The sequence below is a fragment of the Myotis brandtii genome, unplaced genomic scaffold, assembly GCF_000412655.1.
Source record: "Myotis brandtii unplaced genomic scaffold, ASM41265v1 scaffold834, whole genome shotgun sequence".
Lineage (NCBI taxonomy): Eukaryota > Metazoa > Chordata > Mammalia > Chiroptera > Vespertilionidae > Myotis > Myotis brandtii.
The window spans coordinates 987,506-1,015,357 of record NW_005371386.1 but is presented as its reverse complement, the minus strand read 5'-3'; the positions used below and the strand labels follow the sequence as shown (position 1 = coordinate 1,015,357).

The window sequence follows — 27,852 nt, the reverse complement described above, 5'->3', positions numbered from 1 at the left end:
GGTGCAGGGCACACGGGGAGCCCCCCTTCCCCGGGCTTTGGGACGGGCTCGGAGAGAAAAAGCTGATTTCTCACCGTACCCAGAGGGGACGGTGCGTTCCCCACGCGGGGATTGGGGCCGCTGGAGCTTTTTGCTCCTTTCCGGGCTGTGTGGACGGGAGCCAGACAGGCTGTTCCCAAATCGTCGCTCGACCTCGCAGAAGGAAGGGGCGCGCGCGGCTCTACCTCCCATTGCACTGCAAGTGCCAAAAGGTCAACTTTCTGCCTGATTTCTTCCGAGGATTCCAACTGACATTTCTCTCGCTGCAGTTCCTACTGTGTGCGTCTCCTGCCTAGAGACTTACAGAAATCAGGAAAGAAAGAAAAAGCAATTTAAAGGCTAAAAGTCAGGGATTTGACCCCGAGGATCGAGGGGTTTTTTATTTTTTTTCTTTGCCCTCTGGGGTTGTGTGCAGTCATTTCTGAGCGTCCTTTTCTCGCATTTCTCCAGGTATCTTGAGGCAAAGTTTGGCATTCCCTACCCGATTGTAGCAATGAAAAGGGCAGGACACTGTTTATCTCAGTTACATTTGAAGTTAAGTTTGAAGCTTAAGTCAATGAGGTTTAGTTGCCCAAGGGAGGCATATTATTAATTATAAAATGTTTTAACCTGAAACAATCAATCTGATTTAAGTGGCGAACCAGTGTTTCAGTGAAATCTACATTCTTCCGTGGCCAACAAGCTCTTCCTGGTCTCTCTTGCTTCTATATTCCTGCCACCTCTACTGGTCACCCCTCATCACCCTTTCTCTTTTTGCTTAGATTTTTTTTTAACATTTCCTTGTCCCAAATCCCCTCTTCCGAGGATACAGTTGTTCTTGGAGAAGCTGGAAAAGCAAATGAAACATGATTTTATGAAAGGTCTCTGACCCTTGATCACCATGGAATTGGTTTCAGTCATCATTGTTTGATCTTGGATTGGACACGACCCTGAAGTGAAATTGCTTTGGCCAAAGTTGAGGGTGGGTGGGAATTAAGCCCTGAAAAAGCAAATAGAACCAAGGACAAGTAACAGCTGGAACAGTCACCGTTGCAATCATCTTTGCCCTGGCGTGAGCCAAGCAGAATAACATGCTAAATCTCCCAGGGTGAAGAAATGGGGACTAGAATAGGATTTCTGATGCTTTGATTGACACCCACCTCTCTAAACCTCCTTTCCACAGTAGCGAACTTTTACATATATTTTCCCATTCCCACCCAGCCAGTATTCCAGCAATGCAAGCCAAGTTCAACATTCAAATGGAAATGCCAAGGAAAGAGTCAGATCCCCAGATTAAAGGGAAATGATGTGTGTGTGTGTGTGTGTGTGTGTGTATGTGTGTGTGTGTGTATCAATCAATGGCCTCCAGATTATATATAAAGCCAAACTCTAATCCTCTGCAAATCGCTAGAGAACGCTACCTTTTTATATTGCTGCATAGCGATTAGTTTCTTCCCTGGGAAGTAATGGAAAGCTATTTTTTTTTTAAAAAAAGGCAACTGTTTGGAATATTTTTACTACCAAATAACAGTGGTGGCAGAAGAAATCTTATTTTAATTAGGCAACTGCCATTTCTGGCAAGAGCAATAGAAATTTGTTACTTTTTGTAAGTGTTTAATGTTTGTTTTTAAGAAACTAAAAAAGCAATTTCAATAAGTCTGGTTATTCCAGCACTGACAGCAGGAACAGCTCTGAAGCGGTTATAATAACCTTGCACACTACTTGAAACTGAAGAAGGTGAGAGAAAATTCAAATTGTATGGTAGGAAATTAGGTCAGCCCAGGGCTCAGTAGGGTAATGCTTTAATTTCTTATTATTGACAAGTAGGTGTTGCCGGGGTCTTTTGTCACATCCAGTGATTTTTGTCTTTTAATTTGCACCAGGTTCCTATCACAGCCTCAAGGAAAGGGGGAAAGAGAGCTTATTGTAGTTTGTACACATTAAAATAAGAGGGGACGTCAGAGTTTGAAGGCTGTTCAGTGAGGCATATCTGATGCCAGGCTTTGGAACCAGCAGGGCCAAAAACCAGTAACATTTTTTAAAGATTTAAAGTGTTTTCAGGATTATTTGTACAGCCGGTCTCTGTGTTAATGTACACGTAGAATTTTGATCTATGCTGAACATCACTGTTCTCAGGAAGACCGAACAAAGATGTACCCACTAATGTGTGAACAGGTTTCAGAATTTCCTTTCTGGTTGGGCCTGATGTATGGGGAGTGCATTTCCAATATGAAAAGTGAAGAGCAGAAAAGAGACAGTTACCAAAAATAGTACCACCCACCCTTCCACCACCACCTCCCCAGCACAGCACATCTTTCTATAGGTTCTGTATATTTCAGGTAAACCTGAGCTGCTTCTCATGGAGTTACTGGGAATTCGCTACTGTTTGTGAAGACAGCCTCAGAGTAATAAATACAGCTGTAAAATCTATATTGGTCACAAACAAAAAATTGCTTTGTCCTGTAAGGTACAGTATGGATAGGAGTTACGCAGATCTGTATTTAGCAATTCATCCTGTTCATATGCATCTTTCCTATCTGTTTGGGGGAAGGGTTAAATAGTGTCTCACTAGGGCTTAGAATTCACCACAGACTGAAAATAGCCACATCCAGTGAAGTAAATATTTTGTTCACCATATAGCTCCCCCCAAAATCTGGTCATTTCGGCTGTGTTACCAATTGCTTTTAGCATTAAATGATTGAAAGATGGTTTTTTCTAGTTTTGAGGCTTAGCCACACCCTTCATTTTTCTTCCTTCCACTGTGCTCACTTCTTTTGCTTGGTACTGGTTTGCAATTGAAGTGAAACTAAGACTGCAAAGGTGAAATATAAATCTGTTTTGCTCATTACTTTGTATTGCTTAAAAATAAAAGGTTTGTGTGTTGGAGGGGAAGAAGGTAAAAGAAGATTGGCTTTTGGATTTGTTTAAGGTCATTCATCTAGGTTTTTCAAGTCCCCCCAGAATCGCAAGTACTTGGGAAAATGAGTACCTAGAAAGGAATAGTACTTGGTAACACACGATCAGGGATAGAAGTCAGGCCTTAAAATTTCTCCCATCTTCCAGTAAAGGAAATTTCAGTTTAGTGAAGGACTGTTGGGTTAAAAAATAATTTATACAATTTTTAAAAATAATTTTAACCACTAGAACAAATTCCTTAAATAAAGCTAGAAATGTAAGTATATCCATAGTCGTGAGGGATTCTTTTGGAGGGAGGGAGCTGCATGAAGCCCTCATTCACTCTATGTGGGATTCTCCTGTCACTTGTACGCAAGTCTCCCTTTTCTGTTGGAAATGCATTTGGTACAAGGCATTTCTTGCTCATGTCCCTCCGATTTGAAGTCCATTACAGATGGTGTCTTTTCAGAGTGGTTCTCTCTGTATGGTTAAGGTTTATCAGATCAGACAGACATTTTTCTGCCCATCCATTGAAGATGCTGCAGTCCTCCCACATGTCGTGGAGATGGGACGCTATTAGTACTCAGTGTGTGTAATAAGGGCCTGGACATGTGGACACACGTGCTTTTTCCCACTTCTCTGTCCCTCCTCCCTGGTGCTCACATATGCATGGCCTTTGGAAATGCAGGGTGGTCTCAGTAGCAAGTAACCTTCCCTTGCTGGGCATTTGTGTGTGGAATTGGTACACAATCACTTTCCAAGCTAAAAAATACCCAAGAACCAGCAACACTTTTCCCATGAAGCTGCAAGCTGCAGTCTCCTTGTGCTGTGAATATCAAGTACCAGTCCCGCCACCCCTTGTCCAGATCCTGAACTAGCTTGGTCCTGGGGCTTCTTAAACCCACTAAGGGCAGCGGTTCTCAACCTGTGGGTCGCGACCCCTTTGACGGTCGAGCGACCCTTTCACAGGGGTCGCCTGAGACCATCCTGCATATTAGATATTTACATTACGATTCATAACAGTAGCAACGTTACAGTTATGAAGTAGCAACGAAAATAATTTTATGGTTGGGTCACAACATGAGGAACTGTATTTAAAGGGCCAGAAGGTTGAGAACCGCTGCCCTAAGGCATGGACTGCAACTTCTGCTCTTCTTGCTCTTTTAAGACTTGGATGCCATTCTGGTACATTACCTCGACTGAGAAGCCCCTGGTCATACTCCTCAAATATGAATTGTCTCTGCGGAAAAGTAAAACAGAAATGAACATGTTTGGGAAAGACTGAAACAGCCCTTACCCAGTGCACGTTATCTTTTAAATTTCTTTCCGTAGCCTTCACTGTTCAGTCACTGAATGGGAAATATTAGAGGGATGGTGTTTGAAGTTGTGCAGTTTGAGGGATATCCACATGTTTTGTGACATGATTGTATTTTATTTATCAAACCACAATACATATTTCTCTGTTTTGCTTATTTCTTAAAAACAGAGGTAAATCACATTGTGTGTTGGTTTTGCTCTCTATAAAGGGTCTTAGGCTTGGCTGACTTACCCATGTTATAATCACCTGATAAAAGGTTTGCTTTTAGTGGGCACTAATTTGGGGGGCACATAATAACAAAATGACCACGTATTGAACACTAGAAGGTGCCAGACACTTATTTATATCAACTAATCCAGGTGAGCAGGCTTGCCTCAAATTTCCCAGCTAGTAAGGCACTGAGCCAGAATCCAATCCTAAGACTTAAAACCTATGCTGAGGTCGCTTGACATTGTTGCCTCCCCTTGAAATGTCCACATTTAAGCTGTTTCTCTTCTCTCTATCCCCACCCTTCCCCAAAGATTATGAATAGGCTCGGAGTATTAGTCCTGAAATATCATTCAAGGCTGCATTTTACTGTATCAAAGCCAGTCATGTAATCCCTGAAAACTAGAAATATGATGCTTTGGTGATTTATGTAGATGGGCCAAAGTAAGGAAAAGTATATGTAGTTATCTCTCCCGGATTTATTCATGTAATTGAAGGAGGAACAAGGGTGTTTTGTTCTTTTTTTTTTTGTGGCAGGAGCTGATAGCCAGCAACCACACTTAGCTAAACTTTAAGAAATGGAAGAGAGCTGTGAATGCTTCATTCAGTCCCAAGTAAATATAGGAATATGTGTAGTGGTGTATAGCATGCCAATTTAAAAAGACATTCTAAAAGTAATGGGAAGGGGGAAGGTATGATGTATTAGTCAGGCAATGGATGTACGTTAAGCTGAAATGAAATACAGTTATCATGGATGGGTGATCTGGATATGGAGAAGAAAGAGTAATAGAAAAACGTCAGGGGCAGTTAGAGCAAATGAGAAGTGAGGCGGTTTATTTATTAAACTAATGTCCAGTATCTTTCTTTGACAAAGTTGAATGATACTTGTCAGTGTCCTTTCTGAATGTTCCCCATTGGACAGGTGAAGAAATCCTGATTTTCGGTTATCGATTATATACAAGGTCATTTTATCATAACAGAAGTGCAACTGACTTGTAGGCACACAAAAGAAACAAATTCTGGTTACCAAATATGTTCATAGTGCTTTTACCTTTTAAAAAATATATTTGTTTTGATTTCAGAGAGGAAGGGATAGGGAGAGAGAGAGAGAAATATCAGTGACGAAAGAGAATCATTGATGGACTGCCTCCTGCACGCCCCCTCCTGGGGATCGAGCCCACAACCCAGGCATGTGCCCTGACCCGGAATCAAACCGTGACCTCTTGGTTGATAGGTTGAAACTCAACCATTGAGCCATGCTGGCCGGGCTGCTTTTACCTTTGAAAGCAATGGTAGTGGCTTCTCTGCTTGGAAGATAAACATTCTCCACATGATGAAAGTCCTTTGAAGTACAGATTCTTAATGATTCAAAAGCAAACCAGGCCTTCCCCCCTTCCTTTTCTCTACTACCCATCATAAATCCTAAAGTCTTTCTTTGCATTTTGTTTTAGCCACGAGACCCAAACAACATGCTGGGACCATCCCAAAATGACAGAGCTCTACCAGTCTTTAGGTAAGGACATGGCCATGTTTCTTCTAGTGGATTGTATGTGCAAGTCATTTGTTGTCTTTAACATATCACTAGATTGTTTAAAGGGTGAAAATTATACCTTTCTACCCCACATTTCAGTTTTTCAGAAATTCCTTAAAAATAAATTTTAGAATTTCACTGATTCCTGGAAATTCAATATACCCAAGTGGGGCCAGAAGTTCTAGTTTTCTTTGAGCCTAAAAAAATAGCAAAAATACCTGCAATTTATGGCAATTTCCCCCCCGCCAAGGAAGATAACTGTTTGGAGTTACTCTTATTGATTTCTACCTTGCAAAACCAAGACAGCGTTTTACCAAACCACAAATGTTGTGGGAAGGGATTTTCTGCAGTCCTTCCAGTGCTTATAACTTCTAAGCCTGTCAGGTCATCAGTGTGGACATTTAAATGACTTCTATGGCTTGTTTTGTGTTTGTGTGAGAGCCTGGCAGTTCTTTTACTCCTCATAACCTGGAATTTATTTGAATAGATACACAGTTTCCAAATAAGGGGAAAATACCAATCTTTTTCATGATTGTTGAAGGTCCACTCTATACCATTTAAGCTCCATCTGGAATCATCTGAAATGAATTGTTACATTGTCACTAATTGCTGTTGGTTTTGTTTTAAGAATATATTTGCATTGATTTCAGAGAGGAAGGAAGAGGGAGAGAGAGATAGAAACATCAATGATGAGAGAGATTCATTGATCGGCTGCCTCCTGCACGCCCCTCACTGGGGATCGAGCCTGCAACCTGGGCATGTGCCCTGACCCGGAATCGAACCGTGATCTCCTGGTTCATAGGTTGACCCTCAACCACTGAGATACACCAGCTGGGCTGATTGTTGTTTTTAATAAAAAATAAATAGTCATGTCTTCTCTACTATTTACAGATAAAAATGCATGAGGTGAACTCTGAGTTTTAACTTACGTGACAAAGCCCATGGGAATCAGGATGCTTAAACAAATTGTGTAGACATAAATCTATGTTGGGTTTATGTGTGTATCTGTCCGCCTGTAGCAATTACTACCTTTCTCTCATAGGTTTCTATTGGTTAACGAATTGCAGCTATAGACACTTAAGGAACGGGGTATTAGCCCCCAAAAATCATTTTCCTAAACTTTTTCTACTTATAAATTACATAAGTTTATTCTAGAAAATCTGAAAAATGCAAATAAAAAGCATGAAAAAGAAGTCACATAATTCTAGCCAGACATATCTATTACATTTCAAGTAATATTTTGGGGTTTTTTCAGTGAAACAGTGTGTGTGTGTGTGTGTGTGTGTGCACATATGTACACACACACACCCCTTTTAAAATTGAAAGAAAATTTGGATTAGCTAACTTTTAAGTGCTGCATTTTTCAGCCCCTACAGAATGTTTCTGGCTTATAATGCTGCACTGGTTAGACCACAGGTGGAAAAGAATGCTTAGATTTTGACAAATGAGAAAATGAAGAGTTCATCTGAAGTGGGCAGAGTCTGTGCTGGGGGAACTGGTAGTCCCAGCCCAGTGCTCTCAGGACTTCGGATTTTTCAAGAGAAACTAAAAATCTGTCAATAAAGAGCTAGTTTAATCTTGTCCGTGGGCCTCCTGATTATAACCTCTGGTTTACACAGACTCAGCCCACTCATCATTTTCACTCTAATTACAGTGATCTCTAGTGGTAATCTTTTAATTTACTTTCATTTTTAAATTATTATTATTATTATTGTAGAGTTAATACTGTTTCATAGTTTTTAGTTTAAAAATATACACAGGCTAACAAATGAAAAAGAAAAGAGAAATCATCTAGCCCCTTTTAGAATTAACTAAAGTTTAATAATCTAGTACAGCGATGGCTAACCTTTTGAGCTCGGTGTGTCAGCATTTTGAAAAACCCTAACTTAACTCTGGTGCCGTGTCACATATAGAAATTTTTTGATTTTTGCAACCGTAGTAAAACAAAGACTTATATTATTGATATTTATTTTATATATTTAAATGCCATTTAACAAAGAAAAACCAACCAAAAAAATGAGTTCAAATGTCACCTCTGACACGCATGTCATAGGTTCGCCATCACTGACCTAGTACGTATCTTCAAAAATTTCTTTCCATACATACCTTTTTACAAAAGTTGGATCATTATGTTTTATAGTTAGCTTTTTTTTAAGGTACATTACCTAAAAGTAATGTATCATGGTCATATTTCCATTTATTGCATTGTATTATCTACCATCTTGCTTTTAATTACTCTGTAATGAGAAATCACAAATATGGTTGATAAAAAGCTAATTGTGAACTGTCAATGAGTTGGTGTTTGTAACTTCAAAAGGAATTAAATACAATTTTATCATATTTCTAAAGCTTTCTCAGGACGCTGGATGTGATGGTAAACTCAAAGCTCACTGGTGTCCAGCATCGTTTGTAACCTTGGGCAGATCACCTGCCTTTGGAACATAATGGAATTTTACAGTTGCAGGGAAATTTGGAGCTCGTTTAATTACCAACTTTTTCTTGGGTGAAATCAACTATATTGAGGTCATTTACACAAAATAAAATGTAGCCATCATAAATATGTGGTTAATTCCAACCCCCTTTGAAATTCTGTTTTTGCTACCCTAATAACAAACATTTTGGAAATGAACTAGGTGTCAAATTTGTTTTTTAGCTTTCAGAACCAATATTCCAGTATTTTTGTTACAATCAAATGTTACTTTTCTCCAATGGTGACTTAACCACATAACATGTTCATTTATTTTATTTTTTAAATATATTTTTATTGATTTCAGAGAGGAAGAGAGGAGAGAGAGATAGAAACATCAATGTTGAGAGAGAATCATTGATGGGCTGCCTTCTGCACACCCCACACTGGGGATCGAGCCCGCAACCTGGGCATGTGACCTGACTAGGAATCGAACTGTGACCTCCTCGTTCATTGGTCAATGCTCAACCACTGGGCCACACCGGCTGGGCACATGTCCATTTATTGAGAGTCTACTGTGTGTGCTGTACGTGTAACATGTCAGCAGCCATCATGCATGGTGGATGATATCCACAGCCATATTGCACAGGGCAGTGAAGTCAGGTGCAAAGAAAGCGTTTATCAGAACTACATAGTTGTAAGGGGCTACACTGCTATTTGTCCTGGGGCTTCTGTTATTTTCACTTATCTCATTGAGTTTACTAACTTAGTAAAGTATGTCCATGTAGGTTGCTGCGTGTGCACCTGCTACAAATATGTACAAATTGATGGCTTTACCTATGGGTAGACAGTTACTCGAATGGTATTTCTGGAACAAACCATTGCTTTTCTAGCAATAGTATGGTGGGTTCCTAGACAGTAGGCACTCCTCCTTTCGCTGTTGCCAGTTGCACATGGAATGATTGATTTAGTTTGTCATGTGTCTACATCCCTAAGATAACCTACAAGATTAAGTACCATCACCGCCCTTCTCACCCTTAAATTATAGTGTTTCAAAGTTAAAATATAAGCAGAACATCCTGAAAAGTAAACTTTTATTTCTTTTTTATTTTATTTTATTTTTTGTTAATCCTCACCTGAGGATATTTTTCCATTGATTTTTAGGGAGAGTGGAAGAGAAAGGGAAAGACAGAGAAACATGGATGTGAGAGAAACACATTGATTGGTTGCCTCCTGCACAAGCCCAGACCAGGGCCCGGGAGGAGCCTGCAACCAAGATACGTGCCCTTGACATGGGACCCTTTGGCCTGCAGGCCGATGCTCTATCCACTGAGCCAAACCGGCTAAGCTTCTTTTTATTTTATATATTGGCTTATATTTTTCCTCAAAAGGAATCTCTTTAGGTTTAAGTTGCTGTTCTGAGCTGGATGAAATGATTAGAAGCCTTCAATTGCATTCAGTTCATAAAAGGTATTATGGCATCAAAACTGGTGTTATCTGGTGTGTTAAATGTTTTAGCCATACTTTAGTAGGTACCTCTCCTAATAAAACCCCAGCCGGTCTGTGGTAACATGTTCAAAATATCAAGATGTGGCCTCTCCCCATCATACCTCCCCGCCCCACTTCAGACATACCTTCACTGTGGACACTGCAGTGGCTCACAATATGCATGAAATGTTACACATTCCTAAATATGCCCACTTCTGAGGAGGTTTTCATAGTCTTAACTTGGCAAAATCTCCAACCAGCCTTTTCAACACACTTTGTTACCTGCCTTGCTCCCCAAAGCATTCAAGTGTTCCCCCCTACCCGGAGTCTGAACAGCACAGTACTATAAGCCAAGAACATTTTGTAAGGACTGAAAAAGTAGCACTTGAGCATTAACTGTTAGAAGGCTGCACTATTACTTGAAATGTTAATATTGGAGAGCTCTAGTTATTAGCATTCCAGCTGATTTTCTTTTTCATTCTTTCCCCAATTTTCTACAGTGAATTTATATTAATCTATAATTACATATTTAGCAAAAAAGTTTCATCATCAGAACTCCCTACCCCATTCCTCAGTGTCCCTACGGTTGTAATTCATTAACCAATGAGCACCTATGGCAGAAAAGCTACCATAGCCACACTCACACTCACACTCACACTCACACTCACACACACGCACGCATGGACACACACATACACATATACAGAATTTATGTTTAAATACCCTGATTCCCATAGGCTTTTCTTGGGTAAATTTAAACACAAAGAGATCTTCTCATGGATTGTTACTCTCAAAATATGTCCATTCACAAAAAAGCGACTTAAAAATGCTTAGTGGTAGAGAAGACATGGCTAACTTTTTTAAATTAAAAAAAATGTAAAAGAATTCATTTCAGATTGTTCTCAATGGATCTAAAATGGTGTGTGTGTTTTTTTCAGTGAGTTTTTCTCAAATGTTAAAAAATATTTGTTTTTCCCTTACTTTTAGGCAGTGTCCCCATTCAAAAAATTCCAAGTTCTGAGGTGAAAAAATTTACCAGGCTCCCACACATACACACAACAAAGCATAGTAAAGAAATAATTTCAATAGTTACAATACGACCTGACAGTCATTAGGACTTTGAACATTGGAAGGTCTCCAGAAAATTTTTTACGCAACATTAACAGTTTGGCAGAAGAATTGTCTTGTTTTCATAAGAAAGAAATCAATAAGAATAACTGGAAAAGTTTTCTTGCAACATTTTTCTCTGACTACTATTGCAGTTGGGGTGAATGATATATAATAAACAAAGCTTCCCGTATTGATTTTTATGTGGGCCTTAGTATCCTTATCTTTAAAATGAGGGTATTAGACAAAAGTGTCTTAAGAATTTTGTTTGTTTTTCCTTACTTTGGGGTGACGTGGGGCAGGTTGCTTCCAAAACTTGCTGTGATCATAATTTTTCAAGAAGTACCTTTGGCTGACTCTGCAGACAAATGGGTTTCTAAAAGTTTAATCATTCCTATTTTTAAAAATGTGCATTCTGGGAAAACAAACAACAGGGAGAAGATTCTGCTACCCCTCCCTGTCTTATAGGCAGAGTTAGACAAGCTGTTATTGGGTAGGGAGACTCTGGAGCTGTTTCCCACAAGCCCACTGGGCCATGAATGTGTGGTTGAGAAGGCATGCTCTTCATAGTTTTTCTGAAGTAATAATGGGCTCAATTCATGAGGTGAATTTCAGGTTTCTTTTAGCATCTTTGCAAATGGAATGGAAATATCGTTCCAATAGGTTATCTAGGTGATTTAAAATATAAAGCTCTTGCCCTAGCTGGTTTGGCTCAATGGATAGAGTGTTGGCCTGTGGACTGAAGGGTCCTGGGTTCGATTCTGGTCAAGGGCACATGCCTGGGTTGCAGGCTCGAACCCCAGTAGGGAGTGTGCAGGAGGCAGCCGATCAATGATTCTCTCTCATCATTGATGTTTCTATCTCTCCCTCTCCCTTCCTCTCTAAAATCAGTAAAAATATATTTTTAAAAAATAAAAAAGTAAAGCTCTTTAAGGCTCCAAAAGGCTTTTACAAATCAGTAAACGTTAGTAATGTGCTCTGGAATTTATTTTGAAATACTTACATAGTATTGATTTATGTGAAGTGCCATTATATGATTAAAAGCCTGACATTTTCTCACAATTTATGTTTAGGTTCTTAAGTGCATCACTGAAATTTTAAGTCAACTTTTTTTTCCCCAACACCATTTATCCCCCCTATACCTTTTTCTACCAAGTCGACATTTTTTTAAAAGTCTCCTCCCGCCCTGGCCGGTTTGGCTCACTGGATAGAGCATCGGCCTGGGGACTGAAGAGTCCCAGGTTCGATTCCAGTCAATTGCATGTACCTTGGTTGCGGGCACATCCCCAGTAGGGGGTGTGCAAGAGGCAGCTGATCGATGCTTCTCTCTCATCCATGTTTCTAACTCTCTATCCCTCTCCCTTCCTCTCTGTAAAAAAACCAATAAAATATATTTATAAATAAATAAATAAATAAAATAAAAGTCTCCTCCCCACACACATAAAATATGCATGTGCTGCTTAAAAAATACTTAAAGTATTTCTTTGTCTGTCTTATTGAGGGTATACTAATTATAAATACAATAAAATCTTTATGTAGTGCCCTCCATGACTCTTTTCTGAACTACAATATGAAGTGTTTACATTAGTGATACCAGCAATACAGCCCAGGAATAGCAGTTTGCAAAGGAGAAACATAGGTAAAAATAGGATAACGTGGAGAGAATCATTAAGCTTCAGAAGGTTAACTGACTGTATTTTAAATCATTAATTAAAATCTAGATATACTTTGTGAACTGACATTACTTAATTTCCATTTCCTTCCTCAAAAGCCCCTTTAACCCTCAGTTTTTTTCTCTAGTGGTATTGGTTCTCCTGTAGTTCTGGCATTCTTTAGAAGGATCTAGCCACTCTTACCTGTTGTCCAAGTTTTTAAAAAAATATGTTTTTACTGATTTTAGAGAGAGGAAGGGAGAGAAACATCTGATGGACCGCCTCCTGCATGCCCCCTACTGGGGATCGAGCCCGAAACCCAGGCATGTGCTCTGACCGGGAATCATTCCGGTAACTTCTCAGTGCCCAGGACTGTGATCAACCAACTGAGCCACACTGGCCAGGGCTACCCAAGTTTTGGAACTCACTATTCATGATGTTCACCTGAATGATGCAAAAGCTCTAAATTTTCAAAAATGGGCTTATGAATGTTTTAGGAATTCTCAGGGAAAGTGATCTTAAAAACCCCTGTGATTTAAATAAAGGCAGTCCATCGTCATGTGGCCCTGAACTTCATGTCTGTTGCCTGAGAAGAGCTTCAGAATGTTCAAATGAGGGTTTAGTTTTTAGGGTCTGCTGAATTTGAGACTGGTGTGACTCTTCAGCAGTCTTAGTTAAGAGGACTAGTTAAGTCCCAGTTAAAGTCAAGAAGCTAAGAGCTTCTTCAAGGTGCATGAATATCATTATTAATAAACTAGAGGCCCAATGCATGAAATTCGTGCAAGGGGCACGGCCCTCGCAGCTGCGGTGGCTTGCCTCAGTCCTCACAGTCGAGGCAGCTTGCCTTGGCCCTTGCAGCCCTGGCTTCGTCTGGAAGGTCGTCTGGAAGGTCGTTAGGCTGTCTGGTCTAATTAGCATTTTACCCTTTTATTATTATAGTTAACTGTAACTGTCAAAATTGAGTTAGAGCCCTAGCTGGTTTGGCTCAGTGGATAGAGCGTCAGCCTGTGGACTGAAGGGTCTCAGGTTTGATTCCAGTCAAAGGGCACATGCCCAGGTTGCAGGCTTGATCCCCAGTAGGGGGCATGCAGGAGACAGCCAATCAATATTTCTCTCTCATCATTGATGTTTCTATCTATCTCTTTCCCTTCTCCCTTCCTCTCTGAAATCAATAAAGATATATTTAAAACAAAACAAAACAGCTCCTCCCATTTTAAAAAAAACTGAGTTAGAAACACCAGTGGAGAAATCCTGTGCCTCTGTCCTCAGTTTGCCAAGAGGAATGAGAATAAGAGAGCTTATTCTCCCTCTCTTGATAGCTTTCTACATTCCATTAAATATTCCCTCCTGAGGATGCTCTATGATTAGGAATTGCGGGATTCGGAATGATGATGAATTCCTTTTGCATTGGGAGCTGGTCCTATTGCTTTTTTCAGCATATTTTGTAAACTAAACTGTTCTCAACTAAGCTACTCAACATTTAGCACATCCCTTGTCTCTTATTCTAGTTCCTTAGGTATTGCTAAGTATTAAAAACCTTTCGATTTTTCATTAGCATAATGCTTTGAACTGGAAACAATATCTAAATTCAGATCCCAGTTTGGGCATGACCTTGAGCTAGTCCTTTGCTTTCTCTTGGTCTTCAATCTCTAAATGTCTGGCTTTAATTTAACTTATGGCTAGATGAAGGCTTGGTTTGATGAATGCTATGCCCAACTCTCCAGTTTTGTTTGTGACCACCAGCCTGGAAGATACAAATACTAGGACCTTCACATTTATAATAATTGCACTTTCATTTGTGTGGCCGTTTACAGTGTACAAAGAGTTTGTAGGAATAACTACATTTCATCTTCATACAGCTGTAAAATTAGGTGTATAGCTGGCATATGACCTAAATGCTCTATCAATTTCAGTTTCAGATCTTCTGGCCTGCCATCCCTTTACATAGACTTCCTGTTTCTGATTTGGAAAATAATGCTTTCATATCAGTGGGTGGGGCAACAGTTCTTTTCTTCTATTTGGACTTGAGCAGGCTGAAGCTGAGGACTTGCTTTGACTTATTCATACTGACATATGGGTAGAAGATAAGGCACCAAGTCCACAGCACACGTTTTATGGTTGCTAGTTCACTATTCTCAAAGGAATATCCATTACTCGTAGCATGATTTATAAAACTGCTTTATCAGCCTAATTAAGCTATGGAGTCTCAAATGACATTCTTTATTCCCTAGCTGACAAAGTTAGCAGAGGAGATTTACTCAGATTTGCAAAATAGAGGACAGAAGACATTAAGGCTGTTATAAATGTTCTTCCTTTACTTCTACCCTGCTTATAACAGAAAAAAGAAAAATAATCTCTTTTAACTTGAGTTAGGATCAATTGATTTTCCCAATTTGTAAAATAGAAATGTAATCTTCAAATGAAAATTTATGGCATTTTACTGGAATATTCTTTTATAATATTTTTTATTGTTCACATAATGTGATTTAAAGCTTCTAACTGAAGAGCATAAATAAATAGGATATTTCTGAATTGCATCTTCCAAAGTTTATTTCAGAAGGAAACGCAGAAGGATTCTCTCTCAGACTTGGATTGGTGTACAATTTAAAAGAGCTGCCTAATTGTAGTTTACTTGCTCTAAATAAGAGAAGCAGTAAGGTTACACCTGCAGCCATGAAAAAGGTGCTCGATGGGTACAATTTTATGTTGGTGGGTCTGCAGAAGACAAATTTTGCACACAAAGTAAAGGCATCTAAAAATGAAGCTGATCTTATTCAGACATTTCCAGTATTTCCTTTTTAAGCACACAAGTCTGATTACCTCTGTATACCTCTTGGGAGCTGCAGTTTTGCTGAAAAGAGCCAGAACAGTCAGAACACTCACACAAAATAGATAGTGAGTTTTTTATTTTATTATTTTTAAAAAAAATATTTTTATTGAGTTCAGAGAGGAAGGGAGAGGGAGAGAGAGATAGAAACATCAATGATGAGAGGGAATCACTGATTGGCTGCCTCCTGCACACCCCCTACTGGGGATCGAGCATGTGCCCTTGACCTGAATCGAAGCAGGACCCTTCAGTTTGCAGGCTGACACTCTCTCCACTGAGCCAAACTGGCTAGGGTGATAGTGAGTTTTTGAAGTTCGCATCCTGTACAGTAGTAATAAAATGACCTAAAAATAATCTGAAAGTCTTTCTTATGACATAGTGGATGAATCATTAGCTTATTTCTGAATTGGTGATATTCTGTGGGATTGTTTCAGAATTTGCCATTTCACAAAGTCTCAATCCCTTGCATAACTCCAGGGAAGTCCTTGAACCCCTTCATAAATTGAAGCTTATGTAAGTGGGGCATATGTTACACATGTGTGTGTGTGTGTGTGTGTGTGTATGCATACACACATATATTTACGCATGTAATTTTAATGAAGCATTTATTTTGGTGGGAAAGTTTTTCATTTTATATTCTGCATTTTAGTTTACTTAAAGAGGCTGTCAGCCTGGCCCATGTGACTTAGTGGTTGAACGTTGACCTACGAACCAGGAGGTCACGGTTCGATTCCTGGTTAGGGCACCTGCCTGGATTTTGGGCTTGATCCCCAGTGTGGAGCGTGCAGGAGGCAGCCAATCAATGATTCTCTCTCATCATTGATGTTTCTCTCTATCCCTCTCCCTTCCTCTCTGAAATTAGTAAAAATATATTTAAAAAGAAAAGGCTGTCAGTGTTAGAATGAGCTTCTTGGCAGGTCTTTTTGTTTTTTAACATATAGTATGTCACAGACTTTTAGGTGGTCCTATTGAAACTGACTAGGATGTACTCACACCACAGTGAACTCACTGCACAAGTTCAGCAAGGCTTGATCTAGTCTGTACTTGGTTCTGTGAAATGAACCCGATGATCATGCATTTGGATGTCATGGCAATGTCGAATTGCTACAGAAGTTGCTTAAAACACTCTCCGTTTCTGTCCTTGTCAAGGACCATAATTTGAATAGCACTGTTCTAGAGCACTTAATTTTTGAAAGTGTAAATGTCAACTCAAATCAAGTGACCTTGCTGGGGAGAGGATAATTAATTGACACCAAACAGGAACACCTAAAAAATGTTATTTATGGAATTTTATATTTTGCCAAGGGAGACAAGCTCAGGCAAAGAAGGGATCTATCTTCTTTCTCATTTCACAGCCCTTCTTAGCCATTATTTTGGAGGTCAAGGTAATAGAATCTCACTCCATTTTAGGAAAGGGCCTGGTATGAAGTGAATGTCTTTCCCACCCATATAATTAAATATAATGTATAGAATGTGATAATTTTCAAATATAAGTTTCTTTTTATCCAGAATATAAAATGTGGCATGTATACCCTTTACATTATGTGTTGAATTCAATGGGAAACATGGATTTTACTGTGACTTTACTATTGTCACTGTATGAGTTTAGGTTGGGAGGTAATGTGATGTAGCAGCAAAATAGTTTATTGACTTTGAGACTGGCAAGGTGTGAACTTGAATTCTGGCTCTGCTACCAGTTCTCTGTGGCCAAAGACAAAGGCACTAACAATTTTGAAACCCAGTTTACTGATTTGCTTCGTACTTACGATACTGCTTTCCTTGGGAAGCATTGTGGAGATTAGAGATAATACATGTAAAATGATATAATGTCTGACATAGTAACTGCTCAAGGAATCATAATTGCTATTAATGATGATTACGATAATGCACTATCTATTATTATTAGTGATATTAACATATCTCATGTCCATCCTTATCTAAAACCTGTTGGGTTTCTAATTTCAGATACCAAGAGTTAAGATAGTGAGGGAAACCCAATGTAGGTCTTCAAGTCTGACACTCAAGGGGCCACTTAATTTTTCTAAAGTACTTTAACTCTTAACCAAAGTACCAAGGTTCACACCTGATTAGCGTGGCTCAGTGTTTGAGTGTCTACCTATGAACCAGGAGATCATGGTTTGATTCTGAGTCAGGGCATGTGCCTGGGTTGCAGGCTCGATCCCCAGTGTGGGGCATGTAGGAGTCAGCCAATCAATGCTTCTCACTCATCAGTTATGTTTCTATCTCTCTCTTTCCCTCTCCCTTCCTCTCTCAAATCAATAAAAAAAATATTTTAAAACCAAAGTACCAAGGTTCACTTGATCACAATTTATCCTAACTTTAGGAAAGTATACACTTACCTTAATTTGAAAAGCAAAGTAAAATAACAAATTTCATACTGTGTTCTTTACCTTCTCCTAATTCTAAAGTAATATACAAATTCTAAAACAATATACACTGTAACCTTTAACCATAAATACAGATGACTTGATTAATACACATATGTGTGTAATTTATATTTCTCCTCCTGTTTATGTCTTTGAGACCTTAAAAGCTTAAATAAAGTACAAAATCAAATATATGTGTCATAAAAACAAGCTCGTAGAGTAGCATGCCCAGTAATTCATAAGTAAAAAGAAAGGAGAAAGTCTGTAAAATAATGTGACATTCACAGAAAAATGCCTGACACATAGTAAACACCTAACAAATGGTGGTAGCACTATAGGAGGCAAGGGAATGGCCACAAAGGTGGTAAGGAGGGATGAGACCATAAAACGTTTTATGTGACATGCTGAGGGTTTTGATGCTGAGATATTTTACTTGGGTAATATATCAATCAGGCCCAGTCAGAAAACAAACCACTTTAGATATTTCAAAAACAGGGAATTTGCCCGGCTGGCATGGCTCAGTGTTTGATCATCAACCTATGAACCAGGAGGTTACGGTTTGAGATTCCTGGCCAGGTCACATGCCCAGGTTGCAGGCTCAATTCCCTGTGTGGGGTGTGCAGAAGGCAGCCAATCAATGATTCTCTCTTATCATTGATGTTTCTATCTTTCTCTCCCTCTCCTTTCCCATAAATCAATTATATATATTAAAGAGGGCATTTAATGCCAAAAATTGATTACCCAGTGATGGAGGAGTTAAGAAGCCAAACAGAGAACAAGGAGCCTTCGCTCTACCCAAGATTGGAGGGACCATGGCAAGAGGGCTATCATCAGAGCCCCAGAAGCCAGGACCATCAGGTGGAATTAGAACCAGTGGCCAGTTAGGTGCACTGGGGGAGGGGCTGATGGGAGAGAACTGGAGCCAGGAAGGAGCCACAGCTACTAGCAGAGCTTTCGCTGAAGGCAGAGAGGAAAAGGGAGAAATAGCCTCACCTCTCTTTTCCTCCTGCCCTTTAATCTTCTGCCAGTGACTCCCATTGGCCAAACTTACCTGGAAGTCAGTTGGCAAGGAAGCACAAAAATGCCATTCTCTGTAATAAAGAACAGAGGAGGGGAAAAAAGGTCAGATAATGGATCTGAGAACCAACAAGCAAATAGCTGAAATACAGGAGACCTCATGGCAGGTGAGGCAGCCAAACATCTATGCCAATATGCAGGGATGAGAAACACAAAGCCTTAATAAAAGCTGTTTGAGGTGACTTAGAGATGGCACTAGAAGGGCACATTGGATTGAAAGGAAACTAACCTAAAAATAAGGAAGAGGATGTAGCAATAAAGTTATTTGCGCAGGATTTCAAACACTGAAGATAAGCTCCCAATCATTTGATTATAGTACTTGTATTGTTTATAGTTGTTTCTTCTCAAGTCTCTCAAGTTTTTGCTTTAAGTTGGTTGGAGTGTTGTCCTGTACACCAAAATATTGCGGGTTCGATTTCCGGTCAGGGCACATACGCAGGTTTCAGGTTCAGTCCCTGGCCAGGGCTTGTATGGGAGGCAACTGATTGATATCTCTCTCTCTCTCTCTCTCTCTCTCTCTCTCTCTGTCTCTCTTCTGTCTCCCTTAAAATCAATAAATATACCCTCAGGTGAGGATAAAAAAAACAACACCTGTCTTCTTCATGTTTGTCAGCAGTACCTGGCACATGGTAGCCTCTGAATAAATAAATTGGCCATTGAATGAAACACAGTAGAGCAAGAGAGAGTAATTTTGCTGGGGAAGAAGACAAATACCACTTAAGAAGATGGAAGGTTAGACCTAAGGGCCCTGGGTTTGATTCCGGTCAAGATACATGATGTTTCTGTCTCTCCCCATCTCTTCCACTTTCTCTAAAAATCAATGGAAAAATATCCTCAGATGAGGATTAACAACAACAAGATGGAAGGTTATAGATGATATTTTCCTAAGGCAGATTATTAAACTGGCAAGATGGAACTCTTTAGAGAAATGGAATCCTTTCTAGAATATAGAAGATAAAGCCTCATAATAATAAAAATAGCCAATATCCATTAAGTTGTAGATTTTATTTGCAGTTTGGTATTTTAGCAAAACCATATGAACTGCTACTCTGGAATTAATTTTGTCCTTAAAGGGAATAATTAATTGATGATTAAGAAGATAAGCCCCTTGAAAGAAAGAGTCAATATTGGATCTGGAATTTATATAACAAGGGAAGGAAACACTGAACACAATTTGATGTGCTGATAAGCCTCATTTATTCATTGGTTCCATGACTCAATAAACATTTAAGAGTGTGCCAAGCATTGTGAACCCTAAACTTTAGGACATCAGACTAAAAATATCATGAAAAATAAGATTTATTAAAGGTATACATTTTTTCATAATCTTATTTTTCTCGAACATTAAAACACTTGTTCACTTCAGAAATTTTGGAAGAAGTTAAGTCTAAAAAAAGAAAAATCACCTCAAGTCTCAGCACCTAGAAATAACCACCATTTACATTTTAAAGGATTGCTTCCAATCTTTTTTTCTATGCATTTTATGTGGTTGTTTGAGATAATATCCTATATAACAAAAGGCTAATATTCAAATTGTCCCCTTGGGAGTTCCACCGGGAGACAGGGAGTTTGATCGCTTGCTATGACATGTGCTGACCACCAGGGGCGGTGTGGAACATGGCGGGTGACCAGTGGTGGCGCCGGGGCGCTGAGGGAGCGAAGGAAGGAGGAGGTGGGGAGGCAGGGAACCTGATCAGCCCTGATCACGAGCCAGACCTAGGGACCCTACCCATGCACAAATTTCATGCACCAGGCCTTTAGTTATATTTATAATGTATATTACTTTATTCATTAAATATTATACGTTTTCACTCATTCTTAACAATTCTTCAGGTTTGTTAAATTTTCCAAGTTGCATTTTCTTAGAGCACCACATTTTAAAACTAATTTTCCATTTTTCTTTCAAAATATGTTTTTATTGATATTAGAGAGAGAAAAAGGAAGAGGGGGAGAGGGAGAGAAACGTCTATGTGAGAGAGAAGCATTAATCAGTTGCCTCCCACATGCACATCAACCGGGGATTCAACCCACAACCTGGGCATGTGCCCTGACTGGGAATTGAACCAGCAACCTTTCAGTACACAGGACGACGCCCAACGAACTGAGCCACACTGGCCAGGGCTAATTTCCCATTTTTCAAAAATTAGTTTATGGAAAAGGAAACTCAAATTTGTGTTGAATTTATGGAAATAAATCTTTAAGATTCTGGAAACTTATTACAAACAGACTTCTGAAAAGAAAGCCAAGTAAATGTTATGATGTCTTCATGCAACAAGCTGCTTGTGTATTAAAGATATTACAGAATAAAGTCTGTGTGGTCAGAAATAGGCAGGCAGATATCAGAAGGTTGATAAGTAAAATTTATCCTATGATAAATATAGTTTGGAAATTTAAGTGAACAGTTTTCTACCACAAATATCTTAATGGATAAATTTTCCTTTACAAAATATTTATGGTCTCAAGGGGACAAGGCAACTATCCTTGGAAACTTTTAATATTACAGAAAAATCATTGCCTTTCTTTGCAAACAAATTTATTTTTTTATCATTTTTAATGTTTTTATTGATTTTTAGAGCGAGAGGAAGGGAGAGGCATCGATAGAAACATCGATGAGAGAGAAACATCATCAATCCATGACCCCCCACTGGGGATCGAGCCCAAAACCCGGGCATGTTCCCTGACTGAAATTGAACCTGTCACCTCTTGGTTCAAGGGTCAACGCTCAACCACTGAGCCACACCAGCTGGGCTCTTAGCAAACAAATTTAGACAGAAACTCAACTTTATATGTTTTTCTTAGTTTTAATATTTACACTAACTGATTTGTAAAAATTCACTTAGCTATAATCATCTACCTGGAAAGAGAATGGCTAGCAGAACATGTTATCTTCTGAAAACATTTGAGCCTACAATTATCACATTTTGTTCAAGGTTCTTCCTTACACTGCCAATTAAGGCTGTAGCCTCTTGCTTCTCTTGCTTCAGTTATGTTTTCTGGCCAAGATACAATTAAAGGGTATGGAGCTAATAATTTTTTCCACACTTGCTTCCAATTTTTTGCTGCTCTAAGTTAGACTGTGAGGAACATCTTTGTGTGTAAAGCCTCTTCATATTTGATTTGTAGACATGTAATCACTGGGTATTAATCTTTTAAGTTACTTGGTATATGTTGCCTGAAATTCTCTCAAAAGGTTGTACTTATTTACATTCTTTTTTTAAGAAGAGATTTTATTTATTTATTTATTTATTTATTTATTATTTTTGATAATCCTCACCCGAGGATATTTTTCCATTGACTTTTAGAGAGAGTGGAAGAGAGAGGGAAAGACAGAGAGAAACATCGATGTGAGAGAAACACATCGATTGGTTGCCTCCTTCATGAGCCCTGACCAGGGTCTGAGCCTGGGAGGAACCTGCAACTAAGTAAGTGCCCTTGACCTGAATAGAACCTGGAACCCTTTGTTCCACAGGCCGATGCTCTATACACTGAGCCAAGCCAGCTAGGACCCATTTACATTCTTAAGTACATGAGACTGCCCATCTAAGCCCTTGCCAGGGAAGAGCATTATTTTTACTTTTGCTATTGTAATAGGGAAAATAAAACTGGCTTGTTGTTATTTGCATATCTTTGATTACTAGTGATCATGACCATTTACTTTTAAATGTTTACTAAGCATTTTTCCACCTTTGTGAGTAATGTAAACGCAAAACCAATTTAACCAAACAAAACTCATTCAAACTTTTGTGAGATAATGTAAATTTCTTTGCATTGTGTTGAGGGCCTCTTGGTAATGAGAATCCTGATTGCATCAATACAGTTTTTGAATTACTTCTTAGCTTTCTCTTCTCTAAGCGAAACAAGTCTAATCCCTTTATCCATCTTCATTGGGCCTATTATCCACCCATTATTATTAGATTTTCTTATTATCTATTTCGACTCCAGTTTCTTCACTTTTTAAAAAAAATATATATTTTATTGATTTTTTTACAGAGAGGAAGGGAGAGAGATAGTTAGAAACATCGATGAGAGAGAAACACCTATCAGCTGCCTCCTGCACACCTCCCACTTGGGATGAGCCCGCAACCTAGGTATATGCCTTTGACCGGAATCGAACCCGGGACCTTTCAGTCCACAGGCCGGTGCTCTATCTACTGAGCCAAACCGGTTTCGGCTCTTCACATTTTTTAATACATGCAGAGCCTTAAACTACAGTGGTTCTCATAATAAAGGGCTATTCAGTATTGGGAGAGGAGGAAGCTTGCTTCCTGCCTCTTGAGTGATGGAAACTCATATATACACAGGTATGGACAGTTTAGTTTTATAGTTCCATGTGAGGCACCTATTTTATTCCCCATAAGTATGGAGTACGTAGAATATTCCAGGCCCTGCTCTGAGGAACAGAATAGAAGGGAACATAGGCATAATCCCTGTCCATCTCCCAAGCCTGTGTGAACTCACACATGCACTGGTCCTTAAGATGTGATAGAAGTCCTTGCCTATGGGAGTGAAGGGCCCAGCACCAGGTCTACTTGCGGCCAATGGGGGAATGCTTAAGTTATTCTAAGTTCTATCTGTCTCTGGAACCCAAATGACAACCATGTTATTTCCTTATGTTGCTGATGTATTGAATTTATTGGGGTGACATTGGTTAATAAAATTATAGATTTCAGGTATATAATTCTATACAATATACAGATGATGTGTTACAGAATTGTAATAGTTTATCAGTGCCAACATATTCCTATTTTGTTTTTCAAGGCAAATTTAAATGTTTCCAGTTGGAATGACTGAAGGTTTAAATTCAATCTAACAACACGCACGTGCACATGCAGAGCCTATCATTGCCTGGTATCTTAGTACTTGTTTTGTATGGATTCTAGAATGGCATATGTCAGCTTCACAAAAGACCTTACTGTCTTCTTTGGGGAATAAAATTGATAAACATGGACTAGTTAATAATGCTATGTATACCAACTCACACAATGTCAAGGTCAAATGTATGGTATATATAGGTAGAAAGCGCAATATTGATTAGAACCATTGGGGAATTCTTTTTGGAGAGTAGAAATAAAAATCATTGTTCTGGGAATGAATTTTGTAACATTTAGGTAAATTAAAATGTACCTAATTTTAATTTGGAACAGTATAAACAAGGGTAAAATTGAAAGAGTAGTTTGTTTGAGGGATGGTGAGGACATTGTTCTTTGAAAATCTACTCCAGAGTTTTGAAGAAGCACCTGATTTATTGCCATTATATTAAGGGTATATTAAGTACCTTACATTGTAGAATGAGAAATTTGAATCTCATTTTATTGCCAATGGGAAAACATTGTTGAATCTTCAAAAGAGAGAGATGATGAAGTCTGTATTCTGTTTTTAGGGATAAGAATTTGATGGGATAGTTTCAGGATGTTTGGAGAGGGAGAGATGAGTTAATTTATTTTGTTTTGCTTTGTGGTATTTGAGATGCTGAGGGTCTTAAGATAGCAGTGGGAGAAAGAAAAGGGGAGCATGACTCCAGAAGGTTTCTTCCCCAGGTAGAATTGCCTGAAAGTAGTTATAGGTGGATGAGTTTTAAAGAAAAGAATTATGATGCCTTCTAGATTTTCAGCCTTGGTAACACAGAGAATGGTGATACCATTGAACAAAAAAGAGGAATTGAAAATTGATTGAGGCAGTAGGAAATAGTTTATTGATTTTATATACTTATGGATTTATTTATATAGTTCATCCTATCTAACAATAGACAAAGATTGAAATGAACCGTACCTCCGCTACGCTTCCCATTGGCTAATTAGCGAGATATGCAAATTAACCGCCAACCAATATGGCGGCTAATTTGCATATGTAGGCACCAAGCGATGGAGCAAAGCCCGCTGGCCCTGGGCAGGAGCAGCGAGCGAAGGCCGGCATGGCGAGCGAAGAGCGAAGCCAGCCGCGCCGGCTTCACCCCTGGGAGCCGCACGGTGGCGAGAGCAGAGAGCTAAGCCCCATCGCACCGCCGTGCCAGCTCTGGCCCCGGGACCCTAGTGAAGAGTGAGAGCAGAGAGCTAAGCCCCTCGCGCTGCCGTGCCAGCTCCACTCCTGGGGCCAGCTCCACTCCTGGGACCCGAGCAGCGGCGAGAGCAGAGAGCTAAGCCCCTCGCACCACCGTGCCGGCTCCGCCCCTGGGACCTGAGCAAAGAGCGAAGCCTGCTGCGACGGTCCCTACCAGCGAAGAGCAAAGGCCTGGGTTCCGGGCACTGGAGGAAAACTGGTGCCAGCAGCCAGGGGAAGGGGCCCCCGAGGGGCCCCAAACTGCGAGAGGGCACAGGTTGGGCTGAGGGACCCACCCGAGTGCACTTTGTGCACCGGGCCTCTAGTATTTTTATAAAAATTTATTTTAGGCCCTGCTTCCTTTGGTTGGAGTGCCATCCCATGCACTGGAAGGTTGTAGGTTTGATTCCTGGTCAGGGCACATACCTAGATTGCAGGCTCCATCCCCGGTAGGGGCAGTACTAGAGGCAACCAATGTCTCTCTCTCTCTCTCTCTCTCTCTCTCTCTCTCTCTTTCTCTCTCCTTCTCCCTTCCTCCCTCTCTAAGATCAATAAAAATTATTTTAGGATGCTTATATGAACGTATGAACTTCCATACCATATGCATATATTTCTCATTAATCTTATCAAAAGCCCATGAAGTATATTATCTCCATAGTGCAGATGAAGCTCAAAGAAAATGGGTAATTTGCTTGCATTGCAGAGCTGAGATTTAAATGTACTTTATACTCCTAAACAGTGATTTAGCCCCTGAGCTCAACTTTCTTCCTGGAAGTGACAGTGGCTTTTGAAGAGGAAGTGTCCTGGAGCCATTTGAAAAGGAAAACTAAAGAAATATTTTTGAATAATCAACATGATAAAAAGATTCTTTATATTTTAAAAAAAGATTTTTAAATTGCTGAGAGAGAGGGTGGGGGAGGGAGAGGGAAAGAGAGAAACATCGATGTGAGAACAGAATATTAATATGCTGCCTCCTGCATGCCCCTTTACTGGGGATCAAGCACGCATCCTGAGCATATGGCCTGACCAGGAATGGAACCAGCAACCTTTTGGTGCACAAGACGTCGCCCAACCAACTGAGCTACACTGGCAGGGCAAGATCGCTTGTATTTTTATTACATTTCATATACGAGATGATAGGGACAAGGTAAGGTTCCTAACTTTTACTGAGCAAAAGTATATATCCTGGACATATTTCTCCTAGGAGCTTTTATGATACAATATCTCATGTAGCCTTCACAACAGCCCTTGGACCAAGTACTGTTATTGATCCCTTTACACATGATGAAACTGACCCTTAAGGTTTAGAGAAGTTAAGGTTCCCTGCCTAAGCACACTGTGAGACTGCATCATGATTACGACGAGTGGCTTTAGTGTCAAATAGATTTGAGTATGTGTGGGTTTTCTTTTTATTTGAGAGAGAGGAAAGGAGAGAGAAAGAGAGAGAGAAACATTGATTTGTTGTTCCATTGCAACTACGCTCCAACCAACTGAGCCATCTGGTCAGGGCAAACAGATTTGAGTTTTAATACTTAGGCCTTTGGTTTATTTGTCTGTAAGATGGGATTGAAATAACAGTATCACAGTTGGGGATATTTATATGAGAATTTGTATTTATCACTAACATCCAGTAAGCACCCAATAAATAAGAGCCATTATTAGTGTTCTTCTACTGCAGTCATAACTTAGAACCAATCAATTTTCCATCTTTATTCATCAGTTTTTCCATTATATAGTAGTATTCTTCTGGAAGATGGTGGATGAAGCAAACAATTTGGAAGAAATCACACACAGAGAGATGTTTGATAAGAAGATAGATTTAGTAGTAATAGTCATTTTTAAAAATGTAATATGTGTACATGATTTTATTCCTATGTTTCCTTCTGTAGATATTTTATGCATATACAAGCAAATGTGAATATAAATAAGCTCATTTTTACACATTGATCATATAATAGACATGATGCTCTGTTCTTTGATGTCATCACCTTTTATATAATTAAACTAAAACCTTTTTTTCTGAAGAGTAACAACCTGACAAATTGTGAATGAAAAGTTACTATCTTGCAGAGTTATGCTAATATTTTTATGAGATGTAAACACAATAAATGTAAGAAGTTTATAATTAGCAACCAGTAGCCTTTAAGTCAAATTCAAAACTATAAATGCTAACTGGTTCTCATGACTTCCACAAAAAACATTATTACTAAATAGGGAAATTAAGATTATTGTCAAAAGTGTGGAGAGGATAAACAACTTTATATGCTGACACATTTACGGGAGTGTCTGGACTTGGCTTCTTAATTCAGGATTTGGACTGCTGATGCTCTTTAAAAGAAATTTCACATCCTGTCTTACCGACTTCCTCCTATAACACACTTCACTTCAGAACAATCATGACTTTCTATGTTAGGGTGGTTAAGAGTCTTGAAAATTTAAGATCCCAAAGTCTCAAAACTACTCCGAGTGAATTAGGCCTTGCTTGCTTCTGGGAAAATGTGTTTTCCAGATTTAATGTGATATCAAATACTTGTCAAGGTTAAAGAAATTCGTGGTCTCTCTGTTCAGATTGGGAGCAGGTGGGAGCCCTTGAGCCAAAAGAGTACTTCTGAAGCTCCACTTAGAATGAGCCTTTGTATTTGGTTCTCTGACTCTGGCAAGGAAGGGACACTGCCATAGGGGTGTAAAATGTTCTTACAATGAAATAAAACAACATAAAACAAGGCAGCTCAGCCAAAGTGGCTCAGTTGGTTGGAGCGTTGTCTCACACAACAAAAGGCTGTGAGTTTGATTCCCAGTCAAAGCACATACGTGGGTTGCAGGTTCAGTCCCCTGTGGTCAGCATGTACAAGAGGCAACCTATGGATGTTTCCCTCCCTCCCCCCTCTTCTTTCCCCCTCCC

At 39.4% G+C, this 27,852-nt stretch overlaps 1 protein-coding gene across 2 annotated transcripts in view; it reads left to right on the top strand.

The window, feature by feature from the left end:
* Positions 1-27,852, top strand: part of DMD (dystrophin) — a 154,783-nt gene that overhangs the window by 623 nt on the left and 126,308 nt on the right. For both annotated transcript variants that reach the window (XM_014531975.1, XM_014531976.1), the window contains exon 2: positions 5,890-5,951. In XM_014531975.1, the coding sequence (XP_014387461.1) occupies positions 5,890-5,951 (62 nt within the window). The remainder of the gene's footprint in view (positions 1-5,889; positions 5,952-27,852) is intronic.